At 37.5% G+C, this 23,284-nt stretch overlaps 2 protein-coding genes across 3 annotated transcripts; one reads left to right on the top strand and one right to left on the bottom strand.

Annotated features, from left to right (window-relative positions):
* Positions 1–682: 682 nt before the first annotated feature.
* On the bottom strand, positions 683–8,670 carry LOC103705106 (nucleotide pyrophosphatase/phosphodiesterase-like). 2 transcript variants are annotated; one of them, XM_088710437.1, is made up of 13 exons: positions 8,110–8,670; positions 7,824–7,911; positions 5,710–5,976; positions 5,510–5,618; positions 4,658–4,766; positions 4,330–4,462; positions 3,741–3,926; positions 3,334–3,522; positions 3,171–3,238; positions 2,443–2,536; positions 1,762–1,950; positions 1,421–1,501; positions 683–944 (listed from the first exon to the last, which is right to left on the bottom strand). In XM_088710437.1, exons 1-13 carry the CDS (start codon positions 8,424–8,426, stop codon positions 900–902), a joined length of 1,875 nt encoding a protein of 624 aa, XP_088566563.1. In that variant the 5' UTR covers positions 8,427–8,670; the 3' UTR covers positions 683–899. The 2 variants fall into 2 exon arrangements, with proteins under 2 accessions (XP_088566563.1, XP_088566562.1); XM_088710436.1 differs by having other exon boundaries at positions 683–906; positions 8,110–8,668.
* Positions 8,671–18,827: 10,157 nt separating this feature from the next.
* LOC103705075 (scarecrow-like protein 3) lies at positions 18,828–21,055 on the top strand. The gene has a single exon (XM_008788671.6). It carries the CDS (start codon positions 19,420–19,422, stop codon positions 20,887–20,889), a length of 1,470 nt encoding a protein of 489 aa, XP_008786893.1. The 5' UTR covers positions 18,828–19,419; the 3' UTR covers positions 20,890–21,055.
* The last annotated feature ends 2,229 nt before the right edge of the window (positions 21,056–23,284 follow it).

Here is a 23,284-nt window from a genome sequence, read left to right as displayed (position 1 = left end):
TAGACCAAGATAACTCTTGCTAGCTATATTCATAGGATATGATAATAATCAATACTTGAAAAAGAACGCATTCTGTCACCTTATAGTGATCAGGAAATAAGAGTTCTATGATGAAATGAGTGACAAGGACATGTACCTCACAAATACCCATAGCTTACTTGGCACTAACTCTCTCTTTTTTCTCCAAAAAACGGAAGAATAAAAAGAAGAGGAAGAAGAAATCCATATGGATGTTAGGGTTTTGTTAAAGAAATCCATAAATAGTTGCATGATGCCTAGCTTGTTCTTTGTGCTCATTTTTAGGATTTTGTTAAAGAAAGTATGTGGGCGTATAAATCATAAGCTAATATTTTTGAAGAATGCAAAAAAGGTATTTTTTAGAATGTTGAATAAAAAGGGCTATTATATGAGGACTTTCCGAGAGATCATCCATGATAGTATCACTCTTGATCGACCAAGCACACTTAGCTATAAAGGTTCGATAGGATCCGATTTTGCTTGTATTGTATCCTAGGAAAGGCATTCAATAAAGGTTTGCAAGTGATTTTTGAAGTTCCTCTCTTGCTTTCGACATAGACATCACTGTCCCACTAAATCATGTAAAATGCTCATACATCTTGTATTTCTTTGTTTCTTCATCTTGAATCTTCTATTAGATGTGCCAGAAAGAAACTCATAGAAATTTATTTTTCTACAATTCATCACAAAGTGTATGTTATAAGCAAACATTTTGTAGTTACATTGCAACTCATTACAACAAAATTTTACCCTTTCCCCTCACATATTTTCTTCATTGTACATCATGTGATGAATATTACATGATCGTCTGCCAGATATATGATCCTAGATTCTTCCTTTGATGATATGGAAACTATCTCGTATCTCTTTGGTACTTGCATTCACAAACTGAAAGCCATTGAAAAAGAAAAAGAAAAAATAGTTACCTGGATAACAATACCCATTAAATAAAAAAAGATTAGAAAAATTGCAGTATACGTAATTTTATTTAATTAGGATTTTTAGTAGAACATGAGAACAAGTAAAATATGAACATATTTTGACATGCATAATATTAGTAAACTCTAATGAGTATGATAATAAAATATATTATATAATAGTAAAATATTTTCATATGGGGGGCTTGCTTGAAAAGACTGAGAGATGTAGGGGTCACAATAGTCGAGATGCAAGTTAATCTCAAGGTGAGTTGCATCTAGCGGATAAAAGTGCAGTTAAAACTAAATTAATTCTAGTATGCTTGTAATCAAGAGAACTTGGAGGCAATCAAAGCCTCTGATTCAATTTTATTAAGAAATAGGTGATTAAATAGTTATAGATGTTTCAGCTTTCAAGACAAATAATCTTAACTATGGGACAAGAGTAAACTATGAATCAAAGCATCTAATTTATTCCAACTGACCTCTACCCGCAGATCCTTTTTAGTTGCGTGTACCCGTGCATAACCATATTCAGATATCCTCATTAAGCTCCAGTTTTCAACCTACACGAAAATTGAAAAGATATTAATCATTATAACAAAACTTGAATGTTCAAATAAATAATGGACTTGTTTGTATTTTATATACATATATATATTATAAAAATAAATAGAGAATTAAAATAAAATTTAACCATTGAACAAGTAAAGGAATGCATTTGCAAGGAACGGTTTGAGCGACATATTATTCTAACTTAAACAATTTTTATTCGATATGTGCATATATTTTTATATAAACCATAATGTCAATCATAAATACTCACTCCGCTTTGAAAATTGTCAAGGGTGAATCCTGCCATTCCTATGACAGCATGAATTGGTGCTGTGTAATTGCTGTTATCATAAGTATCAACTCCATCTTTATCTCTTGTTGGCATTCCTTTGCATTCATTTTGATAAACCGCACATGTCCTCTCATAATTGTGTACATGGCCGAAGAGCACAAGATCGACCTAACCATAAGAAAGCACAACATTTGAGTACATAAAATAAGAAATATGATTTATTCTTGATTCTAGTTAGTCTCAAAATTGTTTTCTAAAAATAAATTAAAATACATCAAAATGATGCTTCCCTTTCTTTGGAAGAAACAAAGCTATTTCAATGTCTAATTTTACTCAGTTTAACTTTACTCAAGTTTCTAAACAGTAGAGTTCACAATTAAACATGGTTGGGCCATAATTTTGTCTAAATATACCTTTAGAAATAAGAATAATGAATTATATTAAAGTGAATAAGATAAGCATAGATTCTTGATTATGTTATTATACTACTATACTTTGTTTATTCTAAAGAAATCTATTCAATTGCCTTTCACATTTCTTATCTTATATTATGAAAAATTAATATATGGCTATAATTTTGTGCAGGCTTGCTTACGAAAGAGCCATAGAAATTAGCTTCTACCTTTTACATACCATGTAACAGTATATATAAATTGTTACCTTGTTGTCCACGAGAAGTGGCTCCACAGATTCGACAAATTTAGGATCTACAGATGGAAGTATCCCATTATTTGATGAATACATGGGCCTGTGCCTGTTAAAACAAATATTCACGTTAGAATTTGTTTATTTTTGGTGAAAAGCTAGAATTTGCTATTAAATAAGGAAAACCAATAATGCATAAAGGCTTGATTGAAATCAAATGCAAAATTATGAAGAAAAAGAAAAGAATACTTTTAACTCTTGATTTGATTTTCAGAAACTTTAATTATATGTGGAAGGTAGATAACCAAGTTTAAAAGAGAAAAGAAGGTTGAATTAAAATGATCTAACTACAAAAATCTCCATTGTGAAACTCAACTCCAGAGATTCAAAACTAGATTGTTTAAATTATCAATGATAGACAAAAAGCCAACATAATGCACGTTAATTACCACAAATTATTTGTCTTCCACCTCAGTTTATCAATCCCACATATATTGCCTGTTGCATAGTGCATATAAAATTGATGAGGATGGGCGATTTACCCTTCGGTGTAGTTGATTGAATATGAAATGATGGTCATTGCATTTGTCATTCTGATTTTGTTTTCTATCATACTAAGAGCATGTATCAGTTGGTATCAAAATTTAAAATGTTAGTCGACTATCACACTAGCAACTAAGCTCGAACTCATCTACAGATTGAAAATCCATAAATATTAGGAATATCCAGTCATATGAAGTTACCCTGTAAAAATTAACCAAGGTGTCCTTGCTCGATCAACAGATTCCAGGTCCTTCTTAATCCAATAATACTGCAAAAAAGCAGTCAGGAATCATACTCGATAATTGATGAGATAAAATTAATTAAAATAAAAAATTGAGAGAATCGAATTAAGAGTAGCCAAACCTGCTCAGAATTCTCAGTCCAATCATGTTCTGTGGAAATCACAGTGAAGTGGACACTTGCTTGTTCAATTGAATACCATGGTTTATCTTTGGCATGTGTAGGCATTGGGAAGTAAGCCTCATAAGCTATTCCACACTCTCCACCAGAGTCTGGGGTCTCATACACCGATCCGGAGGATGGATGGTCTCTGCATCAGAATCCGAAATCAGTTTGTAATATTTTGATTCGAAATTCGTCCAACATTTCATATGAGACACTTTGAATAATATCGAATGAATTGCATAGCATGATTTAGTTGCAGACAGTTCTAACTTTTATCAATGCCGCTTGATAAAGAATCTTTGTGCACGTAGTTTATTCATTTCTAAGTAGTAAATCAGAGAATGTTTAGGAGTGGAGCCTTTCCTCTCGTGGTTACCTATAGCTGTCATATAGGTAACATGGGAAGCAATTGGTGTGATGAGACTCAGAAAATAATCCCACTCAACCATGAAACCTGTGGCATAACTTATATCTCCAATATGGAAAACTGAATCGACGTTACCGGATGCAACTTCATCCGCCACAGCTCGAGCGACAGAGAGTGATCCAGGCTGCATGTGTCAAACCATGGAAACACAAAGTAATGCAATTCTTGTTTCTTAGTGTTATAAGTTGATAACATAAAAGACTTAATAGGAATCAAAAGATAATAAATATTGATAAAATGAACTAGAAAATGCATAACGATGACGAAAAAAATATAGTCTCACATTCTTCCAAATTTAGAATGACAATCCGAATTCAACATATTTGATAATAGTGAGTTATCTTGACAAACTCATGGATACAGTTTCATGGTGCGGCTTTGATGGTTTTGATAATAGTCTTATATTTTCCTGAAAGTGTGTAGTCCTCATGATTTTGTTAATGGAGGAAAGTGTTACCAAGATGATAATGCTTCTCCAATCCAATCTATTAACAACGGAAGGAGTTCCACTCGTGTCCTTTTGTTACCTGAATGTAATGCTCGGCTGACGGGTCCAAAGGAGCTTTTCCCATGTCACCATAAGCAATGAATCGTAGTTCATCTGATCCAGCAGCAGGTGGAGTTTTAAACTCAATTTGGCCACTCCAACCAACAGAATCACTGTTTGGTACAAGAATTAATCTGATTGTGAGATGAGAGCTATAATATATGGGAGAACACTTATAATAAACATCAAAAACTTATTGTGCTAAGCCTCTTTTGTTTTCTCTGGGCAAAGCTAAGCCTCTTTTTCTTTTTCCCCATATTACATCCCCATAATAATATGAAGTTATGAAGGGAAAATGGGCATTTTACCTTCCATATCTGTAGGAGTACTTCTGAGAAGGTTGGAACCCTGTCATGACAGCGGAATGTATGTATCCTGGGTCATGCCATCCAAAATCCTTGGCTGGACTCGCTGTACCTAAAGAATGTATAGAAACAAAGCCAGACAAGAGCATCAAGTTTTAGTTTTAAAAATAAAAGTGAATAAATTATGATTATCTCTGCTATTTGCTCGCATACCATAAGATATTATTGCTCTCTTCTTTTATTTTTGAGCAAACTAGATTATTGTACTATTGCTTTGCTTAATCTTAAGTTCCAAAGGCAATGACAGGATTGGCATGCTAAGATTCAGTTAATCCAAATGTTTAAGCTTGGTCATTTTGGAAGCAATCCCTAATATATATAGGTTTCCTCAATTGTAGCTCATTGTAAGCCAAGCCATTCTGAAGACAATGGCTCAAGAGATTCCAGCATTGGACCAGAGGAAATGCTGGAACCGAAATACTTTAGTACAAAAGACTGAGAAATAAGGTTTAGTTATTTGTAAATCATCTAATATGTGTTCCGCTTTCCGAAACCTTCAATTACATCATCTAGTATTATTCTTTATGACTTGCCTTGTTTCATTTCAGAAAGATGCATTGTTGCAGCTATATTTGCTCATTTAATATTTTCCTCTATTAAGAACTATATTAGAATAGTAAATGGTGGATTTTTATTTTTAAAAAAATAATGGCATCAGAACCCTAATGAACCCATTCAAGGTTTTAGCTATGGTTTCTTAGTTGATTTGTAGAAAAAAAAATCTAAGCACTAAGTCAAATTATTAACAAAAGACAAAAAACCTACTGAGTGTGAAAACTTGGAGAGAGAACTTACCACACATATCAGCTTGTGTGAATGTTGTAACCTGGGAAGTAGCAGACTTTCCATCTCCATATTGAACCTCTTGTGGGCTGTTGTCTCCACTGACCCATGTTATCTTCATCTGAAAAAAAAGATGCAATCATGGCCTAGTTATGGTCACATAGACATATTGAGTCATGCAATTTTGAACACTGGAAGGAAATTTCTAATACCGATGTTCCCGTGGAGTCGATGCCGGAGAGATGGCCATACAAAGGGCTTTTAGGATTGGCAAATGCAATGGGATCTGATCTTTTTAGTATACAAGGTGTGTCGAATCCTCCGGTGAAGAACACAAACTCTACATCAGTTCTGAAGTTAACAACATGGAATGTAACAGAGCCACTGCAGGTGCGAAGCGCACTATTTTTCCCTGAATAACTTTGCCATTCCTGCTTCTTGCACCTCAAATAAGATGGATCATTGCTTAGGAACTGAGCCTGCATATCAAATTCAAAACTCATCAGATGACCAGAAGTAATCCTTCAGGAACTGAGTTCTGGTCTTTGTGTCCCCATGGGTCTTTCTGATAGAAAACTTGCCAGGCCAATATACCTAATTCTGGGTAAGGCTTGGGTCTTTTGGTTTGGGCAGCCAGATGCTCTCATCCAACCTTAATTACTATCATTATCATAGGGTTCCCAAACTAGCCCAATCTGACCTAACCCACATTTCTAGGTTCGGATTCGCAGACTACAACTTAAGCATTGCCCAAGTTGGCATATTGGCATAGGGTCATTCTACTAGGATGCGACACGAGCGAACCCGACCTGACTCGATCTAGCCGGGACAAATCTAAATTGTGCCCAAAATTTCTACAACCCAAAATGCAGAAAAATTCCTTTGATCAGCATACGTGGCAGAATTTTATTGGCTGGTGCAACTTTGGGCCCTCATTCGATTTCGAGGGATTGGCATGTATCAAATCATATAGCTTGGGTTCTGTAGAAGACTGAGTGCTGCTAAAATTATGGTTGATTAAAATTTTTAGAGCGTCTGAGATTAGTCTCTCTATAGTTTTGATAGTGAGCTGTTCCTCAACTACTACGAGTCATATGAATGGCATGACTTATGAAGGCCATTATTATATACTGCCCCATACAAACAGAGTGATCACTGGTTTATATATTTGCATCCATATTTTTTTAGCAGATGCAAATTAACATAGATAGGTATATTAAATAGATACCGATGTTCCTTAACTATTAAGAGTCATAGGAGCAGCATGACTTATGGAGGCCATTAGATATTGCTCCATAAACATAGGGTGTCCAATTTTTTTAATGAATATAGATATAAATTAATATCCATATTTACTCTAAATAGATATAGATGCAAATCATATGGTAAGCATATTAATGCTTGTTTTTGACGGATATGGATGCAAGTTGGATATTAGTTGTATTCTATATTTTTGTATGTATAATACAATATAAGTTAGATATTATTGAAATATAAATTATTTTTTAGCAAAATTCAATGATAAAAACTAATATTAATTATATAATTATAAAGGATGGGAATTATAAAGGATGGGAATAGGATTTACTATGCAGATTGCATGCAATACTAGGTAACTAAGGATTAAAGGCATGGTTATTAAACCCACATGGAAACCGACATGGTCAAAACAAAAAAAAGAAAAAGAAGAAAAATGATCATTGGTCCAACCGGATTTATATTAAAATATTAAAAGTAAAATTTATTTAAAACAAAAATATAATAAAAAATAATAATATATTTTTGCTTGAAATACTATTTTACTCTTTAGTTATAGCATAAATGAAAAATTATTATGAATTACATATTTTTTGAGAGCTTGTAAGAAAAATTATATATAAATATAGGAATAACTAGAAGTCATTAATATTTTTAAAACATTTTAACAATAGAACATTGAAAAATATTGTAAAGAATAAAAAAGTATATTCATTTTTTTTATTTTTTATCAAAGAGAAAGGATTTATTTTATAAAAATTATGATTGAAATATGAAATATCATAATATACAACAAATGATTATTTAATAACTTGAATGCATATGAATAAGAAAATATACGATTTATACAAAATAAGAATGCATCTGGTAATAGCATGGTATAGGAAAGATCACTGGATCCAGAGCCAGCAAAATTTATAAGTAGATATTTTCGGATCCAAACACGACCGGATATCAAAATTTCTGCATAAATTTGCTTCAAAACAGATGCATAAATGGATGCACAGAAGTATGTCCTGTTAATAACCAGTGCTCTATGCTGCTAATATCATAAGAAAATTGGACTCACCTTGACAGGATAATCGCAGAGAAGTGGCAAATTTGCAAAATCTCCAGTTTCCTTATAGAGCAGCGAGTTCAGAGGACAATCAGAGACGCTGCTCATATTCATATCATTAAAAAAAAAAAAGTTATCTAAGTCAAATAGATTTTCCTCCCTGAAAATATACAACTTATATAAATGTAAGCGCATGCATCTATCTATATATGCATGTATGTATATGTATATGTATATGTATATATGTATATATGCATGCATGTGGGTCTGCTAAATATAAGATTTCATGATGGATTACTCTGCGTTGGAAGGCGAGATCATGGCGACCCAATCAGACTTATCCGGCAGAATAACTCCACTCACGGTCACTGTAATATTTTCTTCATCTGATAGTGGCGAATATGAACTGATATTGATTGCGAGGTAAGGATTAGCATCCGGGCAGTCTAGCAGGAACCTCCTATTCAGAACCCTGAACTCCGATATCGCCGTGCGGCCTCGGAACTCATCGGTCGATCCGACGAGCAAAGGAGTAGATGAAGCACAACAGCAAACAACATACGAAGAGCCAAAGAGAAACGAGAGAAGAAGCCAACGAATCTTGGAAGGTCCCATGAGGAGAGCAAAACAAATCTCTTAACCCTCTATTGGTTTGCAGCTAAACCAGATTTTTTTTTTCCCATGGAATTAAAACACCTCAAGGGAGAGCCTTATAAAGTGCGCATCGAGTCGGATGTGGAATTCTCGATATCAGCGAGACGAGACGGCCTTATCCGGAGTCAATTCTTAGGAATGTGTTGGTGTCCCGAGGGACCCGTTCCAAGGATGGGAACTCGGACGTAAACAGATATCCTATATCCATTTGGTACAGATAATTTTTAACATAGTTTTCATACGTTTTAGCCTCCATAATATAAGCCGATGGTGTTGGTCTCTCCGTCAGGAATGTTGCAAGGAAGAGTTGGCGCGACGGGGACGGGCCTGCGGGGGATGAATAAGAGCATGGTAATAGCGCTATCCGGAATAAATTATGTGAATATATTGAGCGTGATTGGAAACTTTGGCTGAGATTTGTTCGGGCATAAAGAAGGGATGTAAACATTATACCTGCCATATTTATGATAGACATAACTATTCAACGAGTGGGAGAATAGTCATAAGGTTCTTAATTCAAAGTTATTCTCAGAATTGTACCGCACAAAAATGGAAATAACGCGTGGCGTAATTATTTTGATGGGCATAATTTATGCTATTTCTAAGTTTGTTATTCCCGAACCGGGCTGAATGATTCAGAGAATAAACTAAGTGGATGGTCAAAGTTTCCAATAGAGAGAGATAATCTCCTGGGCATTAGTGGGAAAGTGATAATTTCAAGCAGAGAAAGCTAGATTCAGTTCAAACGAGGGATACAAAGACAGATTTTGGATGGTTTTGGTGATGCGGTAATCTGAAAGAAGAGAGAGTTGGAAAGGAGGGTTAGAAAGAGATATTTTGGATGTTTTTGGGTCCAGAGACGATTGACTTTGAGCACGGCGTCTGTTTCCGTGATAGGACCGGCAGGCTCGGTTCACATTAGTCAGAGCCCACTTCGAACGAGGCCACCACTTTAGGCTATAATATTGGAGAGATTATATCTTACACCACATCGCATTATGTGGTGGTACACCACACCGATCACAAACTTTTAATTATAGCCCCGTTCATCAAGCTCTCATATCATCTCAGGGATTGGCTTATAGAAACGAGCACCGATGATTAGCATGGTGCACTGCCACGTGCGTGCTGCAGAATATAATTTCTTATGACATTGAGGCCATATATTATATTAATTATAGACCGGACCTAAAATAAATGAAATTTTAAATTCACTACTACCGAGATAATGCAATGCATGCATATGATTTATTCAAGAATATGAAATATTTGAAAGATAAGATTTCATTAACCAACATACTTTAAAACAACAAGCACACTCATTTTGGTTTCAACTACATGAAACAAGCAGCCATTTGAGTTCAGTATATGAAAAGATAATGAAATTTTTGAGAAAAATAAAATGAAAAACTAATGCCCAATACTATACATGTTAATATCATAACAAAGTGATCGACTTTCCAACAACTTCATAAAGAAAACCAATTACTTTTGAAACGTTTAAGTGTAATAGCTACCATGTTGTCATTAAACCCTAATTAATTGTCTAAAATAACCTTTTTTTAATATTCCAAGCTACTAGAATCATAGTTAATTAAAAGAATAAAACAATATTAACATTAACAGTCGAAAGATTGGTCGGTCGAGGAACATAAATGACTTGGCATATTGAAATATTTGGAGGGAGCTCTTCAACAAACATTTGGAGGGAGTAGAGATGATATCAGTAGTATATTTGTTTCAGAAGGATTTTGTTGGAGCAGAGGAGTGGGAAGGGGAGAGAGAGAGAGAGAGAGAGAGAGAGAGAGAGAGAGAGAGAGAATTGGGCTGAATAAGGGCTGAGTAGGTTCTCTCTCTGGATGGTCATAGTGCATTCATGGCCATGTCGAAGGCCCACTGGACTGAACTAGACTCGAATGCCCAAGTTAAGGCAAGCAAACAAGTCTCAAGGTATACCTTTTCGTTTAATTTCTTTCTATTTAATTTGAGCACAGCCACAATAAAAAGCATGCAAACAAACCTTCTCATCTGAGTTGCATTAGCAAGAGCTGCTCTTAATCACCTTCACTGTATGCTACATTTTAAATTAAAAACTAACAGCTCTCTGTTTTTTCTCATTTTCTTCTTCATCTTTTTAGGGGAAAAATATATGAGCTTAAGGGGGTTCTCCTTTTGAGTTTTCAAATTTTTCATACTTTTTATTATAATGTATAATCTATTTCTTTTAGATAAGCAAATGACTCCCTTCTGAGAATTGTTTAAGGAAAATCATATGTATAATTATTTTGAGGTCTTTTATTTGCTTCTTTTATGTGTCTTCTCATCTTGAAGAGTGAGTTTGATTATTCATATTGTGAACAGAAACTGCAAATAGAGACAACAAACTTGAAATTGGTTTTGAATCATACATGCTTTCACATAAAACTAAACTCTTTAGAAACACTTTTAATTGCTAATAAACAATTGGTCAGTTGGACATATTGCAATCTTGCAATTTACTAATATCATGTTGATTCCCCTGAAAAAACATTTTGGGCATCCCTAGTATGATTGGCAATCAGTGACCTGACCCACTAACTGACAGAAACCTGACTAGTGATAAGAAATTTTGGATTTGGCATATTGGATTCGGCATGTGTATAGATCAATATAGCTGGTACTACTTAGACAAGTTTCAGGTTTAATATTATGAGTTGTTTAGTCCATTTAGACTCATCTACTAAATAGCTAAATTAATCTGCCTATGATGTTTATTAGCATCAAATTAGGTTAACAAATTATCATAGATTCAAATTGATGACCTATCTTCGTAAACAGATTATGCATGCCAGGTCATGTTGATTAAATAAATTGTATTTAGATTTTAATTTCTGTCAAACAATTTGAGCAACTTGAATTCATCTTGAGCTTAGCTCAAGAAAAGTTCGAATCAAGTTCGATTTAAAACTAAATAAATCAAGCTAGACTAGCCAAAACAAGCTTGAAATTAATTTCAAGTCGAGACAAAAATTGACCCATCTCAACCAAGCTTGAGTATATTTATATGTATATATAGGATATTATGAAGATAATAACCTATTGTTGGATTAAGACTTTAATTTTTTTTGTTTTGTTTATTTTTGGAATATTTTACCTTTTAATTCAAGCTTGAATTGATTGTAGTCCTGCTCTATTGAAAATTATGCTTGAATAGTAAATAAATCAAGCTTGATTCAGAGTTCAAACTCCAAATTAATCTCTACCTAAGCTTACTTAGATCCAAGCTTGATCAAGCTTCTAGGTTAAGCCCTTGATTTGGACAATTTTGCTTCAAAATTTGTAGTTTGGCTTGGCTACAAGTCCACTATTCATTGTCAAATTTATAAGAAAGTACATAAGCATTCTAATATTATATGTTCTCATTCATCAGCCTCCATAGATCTCAAAGCGACATTTGCGAAAGATACAACCCCCGTCCTGACCCCTTTTATAAGCTTGTTGAGAACCTAGGATGGCCTAAAGAAATGGATGCACTACTTGAGCCAGTACACAACCAATTTCTTTCATTGAAGTATCATTGAGAGATATTTCAATATTTTTATCTAGCTTTCTGGTTAGCCTTTATTTTCTTTACCTTTAGCCAAACTTCAGCTTTGCCGAGAGTCCTCAGCTACTTTTATGACATGGTTGTGATGTTACTTCCTTATTGAATTGGAAGTTTTTTCTTTACCATGTTTCTCTATTAACATAAGATCAACTTGATTATAATCATCATGTTCATTAATTATGACATCAACATATTTCATATGATCATCCCATAAAAAGAAAATTTTCATCCTGACTTATTGCTTTAGTGTTCTTATTTGGCATTCTGTCCTTTTAGGTCTCATCGGGCATGCCAAAAATGTTTCTTGAATAACAAAGTTAGTGGTCGATTAGATTGCTAATCGATTAAATCAGTAGAATTAAATAGATTAGGAGATAAGTCCAAGTTGTCCTAATGAAAGAACTTAAAATTTCTATAAAGTTGAAAAATATTGCAAAGAAATAAACATGTAACAAAACAACAACTTAAATCTGGAGAAACTAACCAACCAAAGAATTGATTATATGAAAAACTAGAAATAATTGAGTACAACGCAAATATTAGAATGATCGTAATGCAAGGGAATGAAAGTATAACAAGAAGTTGCTGGATTTTCCTAAAAAGCTCTTATTGTAGTTGAAGAAACTACTCAATTAGATGTTGTGCACAGAGATAATTGGCTTTAAACTGCCTTATGTCTTCATTCTTGTTGGACATGCTGCCGAACTGGTCCTTTCCATCTTTTGCTTCAAAGAAGCGTTGAATTGCTCTTAGGCTTTTAATTGCTGGTTATATATCTTATAATTTTCATGCTGGGCACAAACTTTTCTTAATGTTTGTGCTAGATGGATTCTTTTTTAAGGCATTATCTGCCCATATAGATAAAATAACAAAGCATAACACATCTAAACAAATTTTAGAGTAAACTATAATACACCTTAAAATTCAAATCGCTTTCCCTATGCCACCCATTCTTAAATTTGTATTATATGAATATTTATTTTATAGTCATATAAAGCTATAAGAGTTAGAGAGGGATGGGAAGCAACGGCAGAAAAAATAGTCATCAGCATCTAACCAAATCCTTATATAACTAATGATGAATGTGGATTGTTACTTGCCTAAAATGCATGAATGGATCACGCTTTTAGTGAGGAAATATAGGAAAGGGGCATACTGTTTTGGCCTCAAACGAGAACTTATACTATCATGCAGGTGGAGATCCGGCAAGCGAGCATAATGGTAGATCTACTCCACAGCTATTTTATGTACTTATTGTCTTGTTTATATGTGTAGTGCAGCATGTTTAATTTTGCAACTATGGCAAATTGATTAGTTACATCAACATATTACTAAGAAGGTCTTTAGCTCGATTTATTGGAATGAGACATGACGACCATAGCTTGATTGATTTGATCCATTATTATCATTGTGGAAAGAAAAAAAAAAAGGGGGGAATAAAAATTAAAAATCTTGAACTTGAGAATTTCGTAAGTATAACCGCATAGATAAGAGTCACAGTAGATACCGCTAGGTAAAATATCATGATATTTCTCTCTATCTCATACGAGCGACAAGTATTCCTTTAATAAAAGAATACGACTAACTTTCCAAAAATTAATAAATATATGCCAATAATTGGAGCTAACACATATCTGGTTAGTTGTATTTGTAAAATAATGATAATATCTAACTACACTACTTAGATTACATGTAACTTACAAAATTTTACATTTTATTTTTAGATTAAAAAAAGGTGATCAAAAGAGGCTACCAATAAACATTCAAGTCTTGTGCAGAGTACGGAAATTCATCCTGGTGGAGCATGCATATAAAGCTCGCATACATATATTTCTTGTGTCTCGTAAATCATAGCGGAATCTATAACAATTATATACCAAATTACTAACCCATATGGCGATAGTAGAATCGATCATAGACCGAATTTGAGCATTAAAAAATATTAAATTTTAAATAAATTCAGCTTGAAGCCCAACTAAAAAAATATATAATTTAGGCTGGAGGTTCGATCGATTTTTTCCAAGTTCATCTACCAATCCAATTCAACGATTTCATCTACCAATCCAATTGGCCAGACATCTCCAACCCAAGACGTGGCCAAAAAGTAGCCACAAATGGCCTTTTTGGAACCATCTGGACGAACAGGTATAAAGCTTTTTGCCTCCTCTTCCGTCCACCATCTCTCTCAAACCTAATCCTCACCCAACAGGAGTCCTCTTATTGTATTGAAAAGTTAAATTGAATCTCTTCCATTATACGGAAGTCTATACGTTAACTTGATCTTGATGGTAAGAAGAGGAAGAGCACACGCGACGCATGAATCCGAACTAGTCATGGCTGGACACAGCTCAAAATGTTTCGAAGATGCGCATATTATTGCACTTGGTGGACATAAAAACGATTTGATTTCGTCTATATCGCACAACTCATTCAACTATATACTTAAATTCATAATTTCAGACTTAAATACACAAGCGTTGAAAACAAAGACAAAGAGAAGACGTGTGCGATGCAAAGGATGATCTTCTGTTGAGCATCCCATCATAGCGTACCGTGTTTAATAACCATCAAAGATTGCAGCCTTTTATGGTACAAAATATTAAAAATCAAAACCCAAAAATTCTTAAGCGAAGAAGTTTGCTTTCAGATAAACCATAAATTTTAATTTTCAGAAGTAAAGTTCTGATTGGACATGTTCTACCCTACTGCCTCGCTTCAGCTGTAAGGCTCCATCTTTTTAATCTGAGAGGGTCAACAAGCCCCCCACCCACTTGGCTTTTCAGTAGAATTGAAAGCCTATATATTTAGTTAAAGAAAGTTGGACTTCGAAATAAAAATTGAAATGGATAATTTCTATTTTAACTATTTAATTGAAGAAAGTTCTATTTTTATTTTAATATTTCATTCTTTCAAAAATTCAATCTCAACTTTTTTCTAGTATTTAAATTTTTTTTCAATTTTTGTCATAAACTAAATGTGTTAGAAAATATAGCAATTCCGATTTTTGTTTAGATCCATACTGATTTTGATTCCGATCATAATTTCATGTTCTCATATCTCAAACACTATGCAATCATAATTTCATGTTTTCGTGTGTCCTGCTGAAGCTGCATCAGAGATAGAAACATATTGGATAGAATGCAAGAAAAATAAGGGCAAATGGTTGAGATTAATTTTACACGCACGAAAAAGAGTGTTTTAATGGGGGAAAAAAAAGCGAAGCTGGAAGCTTTACCAACATGAGATAGAGAAGAAAGAAGAGCTACTTCCACGATGCAACGAGCTAAAAGAATATTTAATGTGCATTCTCAGGTCAAAAGCATGAGCACTAGATAGCGTGAGTAAACAATCAAGCCAAGTGCCTTAAGCACTACAAATTACGTCTCCAAGATGGTCTCGGCAACCTCCTTAAAGGCCAGTACATTGCGTCTTCTTAGATCCTTTTAGCTCCTTTTATAAAGTGAAGGAATTGGGTTCCTCTTGTAGCCTTGAAATGGGATAGCATAAGGTGCAGCATATGTAAAATGGAAAGACAAGTGACTCTTTGTTTCTCCTACTGGATTTTCTAGATTTTGTTTAACTTATTTGAATTATTTGTATCTTTCATAAGACATTTCGGATAGTCTAATTTTCAAAATAAAAAATACTTTAGTAACTCAGAAATATCATACTTAAGTCTTTGTTGGTATCTTCTAAGAGCCCTTTGAGATCACTGAACAATTGATACTCTGTTCGCTCCCTCTACATTTCATGTCCTCTTTGATGCTGGATTGGGTGGTCGCAAGGCTGGATTCTATCATAGAGAGATTGGTTTCTTGGGGCCAAATCTGAAAGGCATGAGTCATTTTTCCAATCAAGTTTATTTACTTATTTATTTTATATCTAATGGAGTCGAGCTCAAGCAGGGTTAAAGCAACTTTAATTTAGTTTTTTATTAATCAATCAAATCAAATTTGGACTGAATTTTAAGCCAAACATGAACTAGTCAAACACAAGCTAGCTGCGGAGCAGCTTTCTTGTCCGATAATTCTACTCGAAAGCGAGAAAAATCAACATCCAACTCTTTGCCGACAATCATATTTTTTATTTTTTGAACATTTTAAGGACTGCCATTTGATGGTTAGTCTTTGGATGGTTAAAAATTACATATTTAGTTTTTTTTTGCATACATTTAGGCATGTTTATGCATATGGTTACCTATATTTGACAGTTTCACCATACAATTTTGCACCTAGCCCAGAAACAAAATGTAGAACGACAAAAATCAGGGTACGAAAACAAAATGTCCATTCAATGCGATCTATCAAATGATTGGTTGATGGATTAGCAGGACCTCAAATCCCTTTATTTAGATTCCCTTTTTTTTTTCTTTATGACTTCTACATTGTATTAATCCACATATCAATCTTTCCACAAACTTCTAGTTTTGAACGCCATTGAAAAACAAGCAGCGGTCACTCATGAGCACATCAATGCGGCCGGAGATAAGACAATCCAACAGGAGAGCAGACGCAAAAGACACCATCGTCTGTCCCCAGGCCACGGAAAGGAAGCCACTCTCGTAACAAATACGGCACCAATATAATAAATATAGAATAAATTATATATTTTTTTTCTTAAATTTATTTTTATTATACTTATATTCATAGAATCTATATTTTTATAATTTATTTGTATATTTTATGAATGGAGTACTGTGGCTGTAGTGGTTTTTCTTTTTGAAAAGAAAATATTGCACCAATATACTAGAGTCCACTCCCCGCTACTATACCGAACTTTGACGGTGGCTCCACCGACTCAATTCCACCATGTCTCCACTCTTCTCCTTATCCAAGCTCATATTCCATCTTTTCAAGCTGCACCGAAGACGACAAGGGGAACCTCCAAAGCCGGATTTGTTGCATCCAAGACCAAGCTATTCTGTGTGAGAAATTTGTCCATAAATGCCCAGCTCTCCCATTTTGTCTTTACTAGATGCCTTGGTTTGATCCTTAGCAGCCATTTGTGATTGGTCGAAAATAAAGAATCATTGCATATAACGAATATTTTTGAGTTAAGAAAACGGAATATGTCTGGGCATTATCATTTGTGCATGTCACCTTTTGTTTTATTTTAAATACTAAGTAGATATTTATTTTTTTATACAATGCGCCTCACACACAGCGGGCATTAGTACAACCAGCAAAATCAAAAAAAAAAAAAAAGGCACAAAATAGAAGGAGCGAATAGATGGTTCTTCCATATGAACCGTTCAGAGTGATGAGGTACCTCAATTTGCAGCATTGTTTACCTTCTGGTAAACATGAGTAGCTCGAAAGGAATCACACTCTTTCGAAAATCTGCAGATATCGTAGAGCAGCAGCAACCTGCCAGTACTACTCTGCTGGCCACAAGCCAAGCCGATCATCGTAGCCGAGCCCCTCTCGAGGAGGACACGATCAGCACCCAAAACGAGTCTCGCATAGTCGATGTCCTTCCGTGCGGCTCTGAGCTTAGCGCCGATAACAGTGGTATTGAAAATCTGCCGATTTTCAGCCACTACTAATTTGGTGTTATAATCTCTAATAACAAATTTTGTGCCTCCGCTGTTTCTTTCCGCAGTAGCACTATCATCGAAGTTCATCCTGAAAAGCCAGGGCGTGGGGGCTCCTAACAAGTAGTTATCATTTCCTATGGTTCTTGGGGATGATAACTCATTTAATCTTCTTAAATTCCCCTTCATGTTTCTATTTTCGAGAACAGAGAACAGATCGTATAATTTCATCTATAAGAAGAATTGTGTTTATTAAATTACATAAAAATATCAATATATAGGTTTTTTCATGGTTGACAATGTTACAGTCATGCAGTAAAAACAACAGACCTTTTTACCTTGTTTCGGCCATAAATATTTCATCCGCCGGTCACGAGGTGCTTGCGCGATGAATTGACTTGACAGAGGGAGACGTGGGCCCGCCAGCCCACCGGAATAAAGAGAGCAAGTCCTCCTTTCCTTGCGACCACGTGACTGACACCTGCGACCTCCTCACCCTCCGTCCCAAAAACCCAACCGAAAACGTCACCCCAACCGTTCACACCTTCGTCCACCTGGCAGTGTACTGACCACAGAGGCCAGCTGGAGCCGTGACCCATACGGACTCGTTTGGTTTTTCTTTCTTAAATATTTTTTTCTTCTGAGAAGTAGATAGTTTGATATATAATATCTTAAAAAAATATTATATATATATATTTAATTGATCATAAAAAAATATCCGTTATATTTCTATTCTATCTAAAAATTTAAAAATATTTTTAAACAATTAATTTTTTCATAACTCATGTGATATTTTTTAAAAAATTCAAATTTTTTTTTACTTTTTTATCATTTTTTTCTTTTCTTACGTATCAAACAAATCTAAAATAATAAAAACTGACCAAATCAGTCCAAATCAATGATACAGAACCTTACCGATTTAATATGAGTGGTATTTAATATGTTAAATTTTTTTTGTACCATATCATATTACTATTATGCTAATATGGTATCGAAACAACCAACTTTGGACCAACCATCCAAACAATGGCACTTATATAGTTTATTCATCCTCCTCTAATCTCCTACCACTTATTCTATTACTCTATTTCCAGGCTTGGGACGGATGAAATGAAACAGGAGGCAGAGAAGGTTTGGTCCAAAGAAGGGGTCCATGCCCAGGGGTGGAACATGCCCCCCACAGTCGTCCTTTTCCACCTCTTTGTCTCCCTGTCCTTCAACACCGGAGGATGGGAACGCTTGGAGCCATGGACGCGCCCAGCCGATGGAAACCCTTGGAGCCATGGACGCGCGCGCCCCGCCCAGCCCAGCCGATGGAAACGCTCGGAGGCATTCAAAAAAGAGCGCCGCCTCGCGATGCCCCACCCACGCTCCCAAGCTAAAAGCAAAACCCAAAAGTCTGCGATGCCTTGGCGCTTGGTAGAGCGTGGCTGGACGCTAGTGGAGTCATGGAATAAGCCCAGGTCGGCCATTATTCCCCTTCTCCCACGTCAAGACAAAGAGACTTAACCGATTAAAATAAGACTGCAAGGATCGTCGACTGGAACGGTAAAAGAAAAACTCTCCTTCCCACAAATTCCAAATTCTTCAGGGCTCTCGAACGTATCCGTCCAAAAACGCTTCGCACTGGTCGCCAGTCCGTACATACCCCCCTTCCCAAATCCTGACACTTTCCTGACACCGGAATAAAATTTTTCCCATTTCAAACCCCAATCCACGCCTCTCCTCGTAGAAAAGCAGGTGCAGGTGCAGGTGCAGTTGCAGAGAGATATTGAAGGGACAATTTTTCATTAATTTAGATTCATTCAAGAGATTTGCTTGTATTGATATTGTCGATGGGAGGGATGGTGCAGGACGAGGGATCGTCGTCGGTGACGTCGTCGCCGATGCAATGCTTCCCGCTGATTCCCCTATCGCCGGCGGCCCAGCTGATGTCGCCGCCGGTGCCGTGGCTTCGGGAGCTCAAGTCCGACGAGCGAGGGCTGTGCTTAATCCACCTCCTCCACAACTGCGCCAGCCACGTCGCCGCCGGCCAGCTCGAGCACGCCAACGCGTGTCTCGAGCACATCTCGCTTCTTGCCGCTCCCGACGGCGACACCATGCAGCGCATCGCGTCCCACTTCACGGAGGCGCTTGCCCGCCGCGTCCTCCGATCCTGGCCCGGCCTCTACCGCGCCCTCCACCCGCCGGCAGCGCCCGGCCGGCCGCCGCCCGACGCCCTCCTCGCCCGCCGCCACTTCTTCGACCTCTGCCCCTTCGTCCGCCTCGCCTTCGTCGTCTCCAACCAGGCCATCCTGGAGGCGATGGAGGGGGAGCGGGTGGTCCACGTCGTCGACCTCGGCGGCCCCGCCTCCGACGCTGCCCAATGGGCCGCCCTCCTCCAGGCCCTCCGCGCCCGCCCCGAGGGCCCGCCCCACCTCCGCCTCACCGTCGTCCATGACCACAAGGAATTCCTCGACCTCACCGCCGTGCGCCTCACCGAGGAGGCCGAGCGCCTCGACATCCCCTTCCAATTCCACCCCGTCGTCGCGCGCCTCGACAACCTCGACGTCGAGATGCTCCGCGTCAAGACCGGCGAGGCGGTAGCCATCAGCTCCGTGCTTCAGCTGCACACACTTCTCGCCGCCGACGACGCCGCCGCCGCCGTCGCGGGCCACCGAAGGAAGACCCCGTCACCCTTGGCCAAGAATCCCAGCATGGCCCAGCTCCATAGAATTGTCCAAATGAACTACCAGGGCACGCTTGGGGAGCTGCTGGAGAAAGACCATGCCAACGGGCGCAGCCCGAGCCAGGACTCGGCTTCGTCGTCGTCTCTTGCGTTAGCCCCGTCGCCCAAGACGGAGTGCTTCCTGGCATCGCTGTGGGGGCTGTCGCCGAAGGTCATGGTGGTGACGGAGCAGGAGTCGAACCACAACGCGCCGACGCTGACGGCGCGGTTCATGGAGGCTCTCAATTTCTATGCAGCACTGTTTGATTGCCTCGAGTCGACGGTGCCGAGGATGTCCGTGGAGCGGGCGAGGATCGAGAAGATGCTGTTCGGGGAAGAGATCAAGAATATCATCGCTTGCGAGGGCGGGGAGAGGAGGGAGCGCCACGAGAAGCTGGAGAAATGGGTGCAGAGGCAGGAGCTCGCCGGGTTCCGAAGGTTGCCGCTGAGCTACCTGGCGATGCTGCAGGCCAGGAGGCTGCTTCAGAGTTATGGGTGCGAGGGGTACAAGGTCAGGGAGGAGGATGGCTGTTTCTTTTTCTGCTGGCACGATAGACCCCTCTTCTCTGTTTCAGCTTGGAGGTTCGGGAGATTTTAGCGAGTTGTGTGAGTTGTGGAGACTCTCATTTTCCTGCCAACTTCTTGTATAAAGGCTTTAATTTCTTCTTCTTCTTCTTCTTCTTCTTCTTCTTCTTTTTCGCTTGCTTTATTCAAATGCATAACATTTTTGACAAGAATATGGTTTGCAGATCATTATATTTTCAGTTTCTTTGCTCAAATCCATTATGGAAATATATTGTTGTGGTATAAAGGGGATGCAACCCCACGTATGTTTTTGTATAATGGTTGGCATAAAACTATGGTCACATTTTATGAACATAAATTCTAAGTTGAGCTGGGTAAGATTTGTGTGTGAAGATTGAGCTGGGAAGACTTGGTTCCTCATGAAAAAGGGCTTTCGACCTCATTATTTGGGTTATAATGCTTTGATCACCATGAACTCGCGTATCTTTGGGTTTTATGATGGATCTTCTGGAAAATCGAAATCTATGCTCTTCAAATTTGATCATCCATTTTTCCTTCCAATTTTGGTTTGGCCGGTAAGAAGCTCTGTCACTGAACTGCCATTCTTTCAGAGACTTTTCTCTGAGTTGAGGAGACTTTGGTTCTGTTGCTTCTGATAACCATGTGATGCTATTATTCTTTTGTAAACTTATTGATGGCTTGAAAAGCTGACCTCCATATTCTCCTGTTATTCTTAGGGTGAACATGGCTGCCTTGGGGAACCAATTCCTTAATATTGTTAACTTCTGGCTCTCATGGATGTTGGAAGACTACTTTATATCCTCATTGGGCATCAGAACGCTGGTTCATTCTATTTGTGTGCTGCTGCTTCGGAATTTAAATGGTTTTATCCCGTGACAATCCCATGATTACAATTTTGTAGGGGGAATGACAGTTTCCAAGAATTGTAGCATATGTAATGCCCTTCTAGGGATTCTTGTCATGGTGAGATGTTGATGAGAATTTAAGAAATTGCCATGGATGTAATTGGACTGCTCAGAAGTTGTGAAACAGTGTTGAGAAGCTGAAACTGCTATATGCTCCTAAAATCACTGTGCAAAGATGAGGATTTGAATTAGCTGCTGAATAGAGTCAAGGCAGTGGCATAGAAGCACGCTTATTTCTGCAAATCCTTTCTCTCACCTTGAGTCTTTCATGCCAAAAAAAAAAAGTGACTTTAGTTCGAAATTATCCACTATTGGAGGGGCATTGGGGCTTCTTCTCTGTTCTTTTGTTGCTTGGCTTGTCGGATTGTTGTTAGGCATCTCGGTTCGTGGTAGCCCTAGTTGTGATTTCCATAAGCTTTCTCCCCTTTCTTTTTGGCGTTTTGGCCTGTGGAATTGTTGTTGGGCATCTCTTTTGGCAGTAGTCATAATTTTCGTTCTCCATGAGCTTTCTTCCCTCTTGCTTTTGGCTTGTCTACCTGCTTGTTTGGTATTTTGTCCTTGAACTTGCCATGTTAGAAGACATACCTTTGGTTATGGTCTGAAAAGGTGGTCGGTTTTGTTTCTTTGCATGCGGTATTGATCCTAGCAAAATATTGGATGGTTTGACACTAAAGCATCATCTGTCGTATTTCTAAGGATAAATTCCTGAGGCTAAGACTTGGAGCTTTCATCCATGAAGGAAGATCCTCCTCATTGGATGCATTGATTTTGTTTGCTTCTGCTTGGGACAATAGTATTGTTCTTCTGTGGGCCTGCAACTAGCCAGGCATTTACTTGTGCCTTTGCCAATTCCTCTAGTTTCTTTCCACGCACAAGATTGGAATTTTGTAAGGCATATAGCAGGATTAAAGGCAGCTTATAATTCGGATACCTTGATGGATTTTTGTGCGATTATGTCATGCTATTAGAGCGAGGAGTTGGACAGTGATGAAGCTGGTTAGAATGCTTGCACTAATGCTCGCTAGAATTCTATTTGCTTGCATTAATATTGATTAAAATTTGACATGCGTGAAATAACAGTAAAGAGTATCAAAAGAGTGGATTTGATTCTATGGAAGAATAGGTCAAAAGTTATAGTGATGGGAAAAGAAGAAATTTCAAATTTAAGAAGCAAAAAAAAAAGACTCTGTAGCGCAAGGAGTCTCAATCACAGCCGCTCGAGTATGGCACGATGGCCTCTGAGGCCCTCTCAATCATGGCCATCGTGCCATACACGGAAGGCCGTGATTGGAAGACCGACCATTTCCAACTCCAACACCAAACTAGATGGGAGACTGGTGCAACTCTTGATTCCAAGATGCTTTCCTTCCCTAACTTTTGTTACATCAATTTTGAACAGCTGATGTTGGGTTTGGCCATTAATCTTTTTCACGCCTAGGTTTCTAAGTTAGGGCCTTGGGTGATTTCAGATCTTTGCCTCTTTAATTTTGGGTCCAAAGGACAGTCCCAGAGGTAAATCAATTGGAAAGAATTCTAACCTGA

The sequence above is a fragment of the Phoenix dactylifera genome, chromosome 14 (assembly GCF_051530095.1).
Source record: "Phoenix dactylifera cultivar Ajwa chromosome 14, Ajwa_hap1_PhDact_Kaust_v1.1, whole genome shotgun sequence".
Taxonomy (NCBI): Eukaryota; Viridiplantae; Streptophyta; class Magnoliopsida; order Arecales; family Arecaceae; genus Phoenix; species Phoenix dactylifera.
This window is presented reverse-complemented; position numbering and strand designations above follow the sequence as displayed.

Coding starts and splice junctions, on each gene's coding strand:
- LOC103705075 (XM_008788671.6), top strand. CDS start 19,420: ATGGGAGGGATGGTGCAGGACGAGGGATCGTCGTCGGTGACGTCGTCG.
- LOC103705106 (XM_088710436.1), bottom strand. CDS start 8,426: ATGGGACCTTCCAAGATTCGTTGGCTTCTTCTCTCGTTTCTCTTTGGC. Junction 5,977..7,823: donor TCTGCGATTATCCTGTCAAG/GTGAGTCCAATT, acceptor TTTGATATGCAG/GCTCAGTTCCTAAGCAATGA. Junction 1,951..2,442: donor CACTTCTCGTGGACAACAAG/GTAACAATTTAT, acceptor TCTTATGGTTAG/GTCGATCTTGTGCTCTTCGG.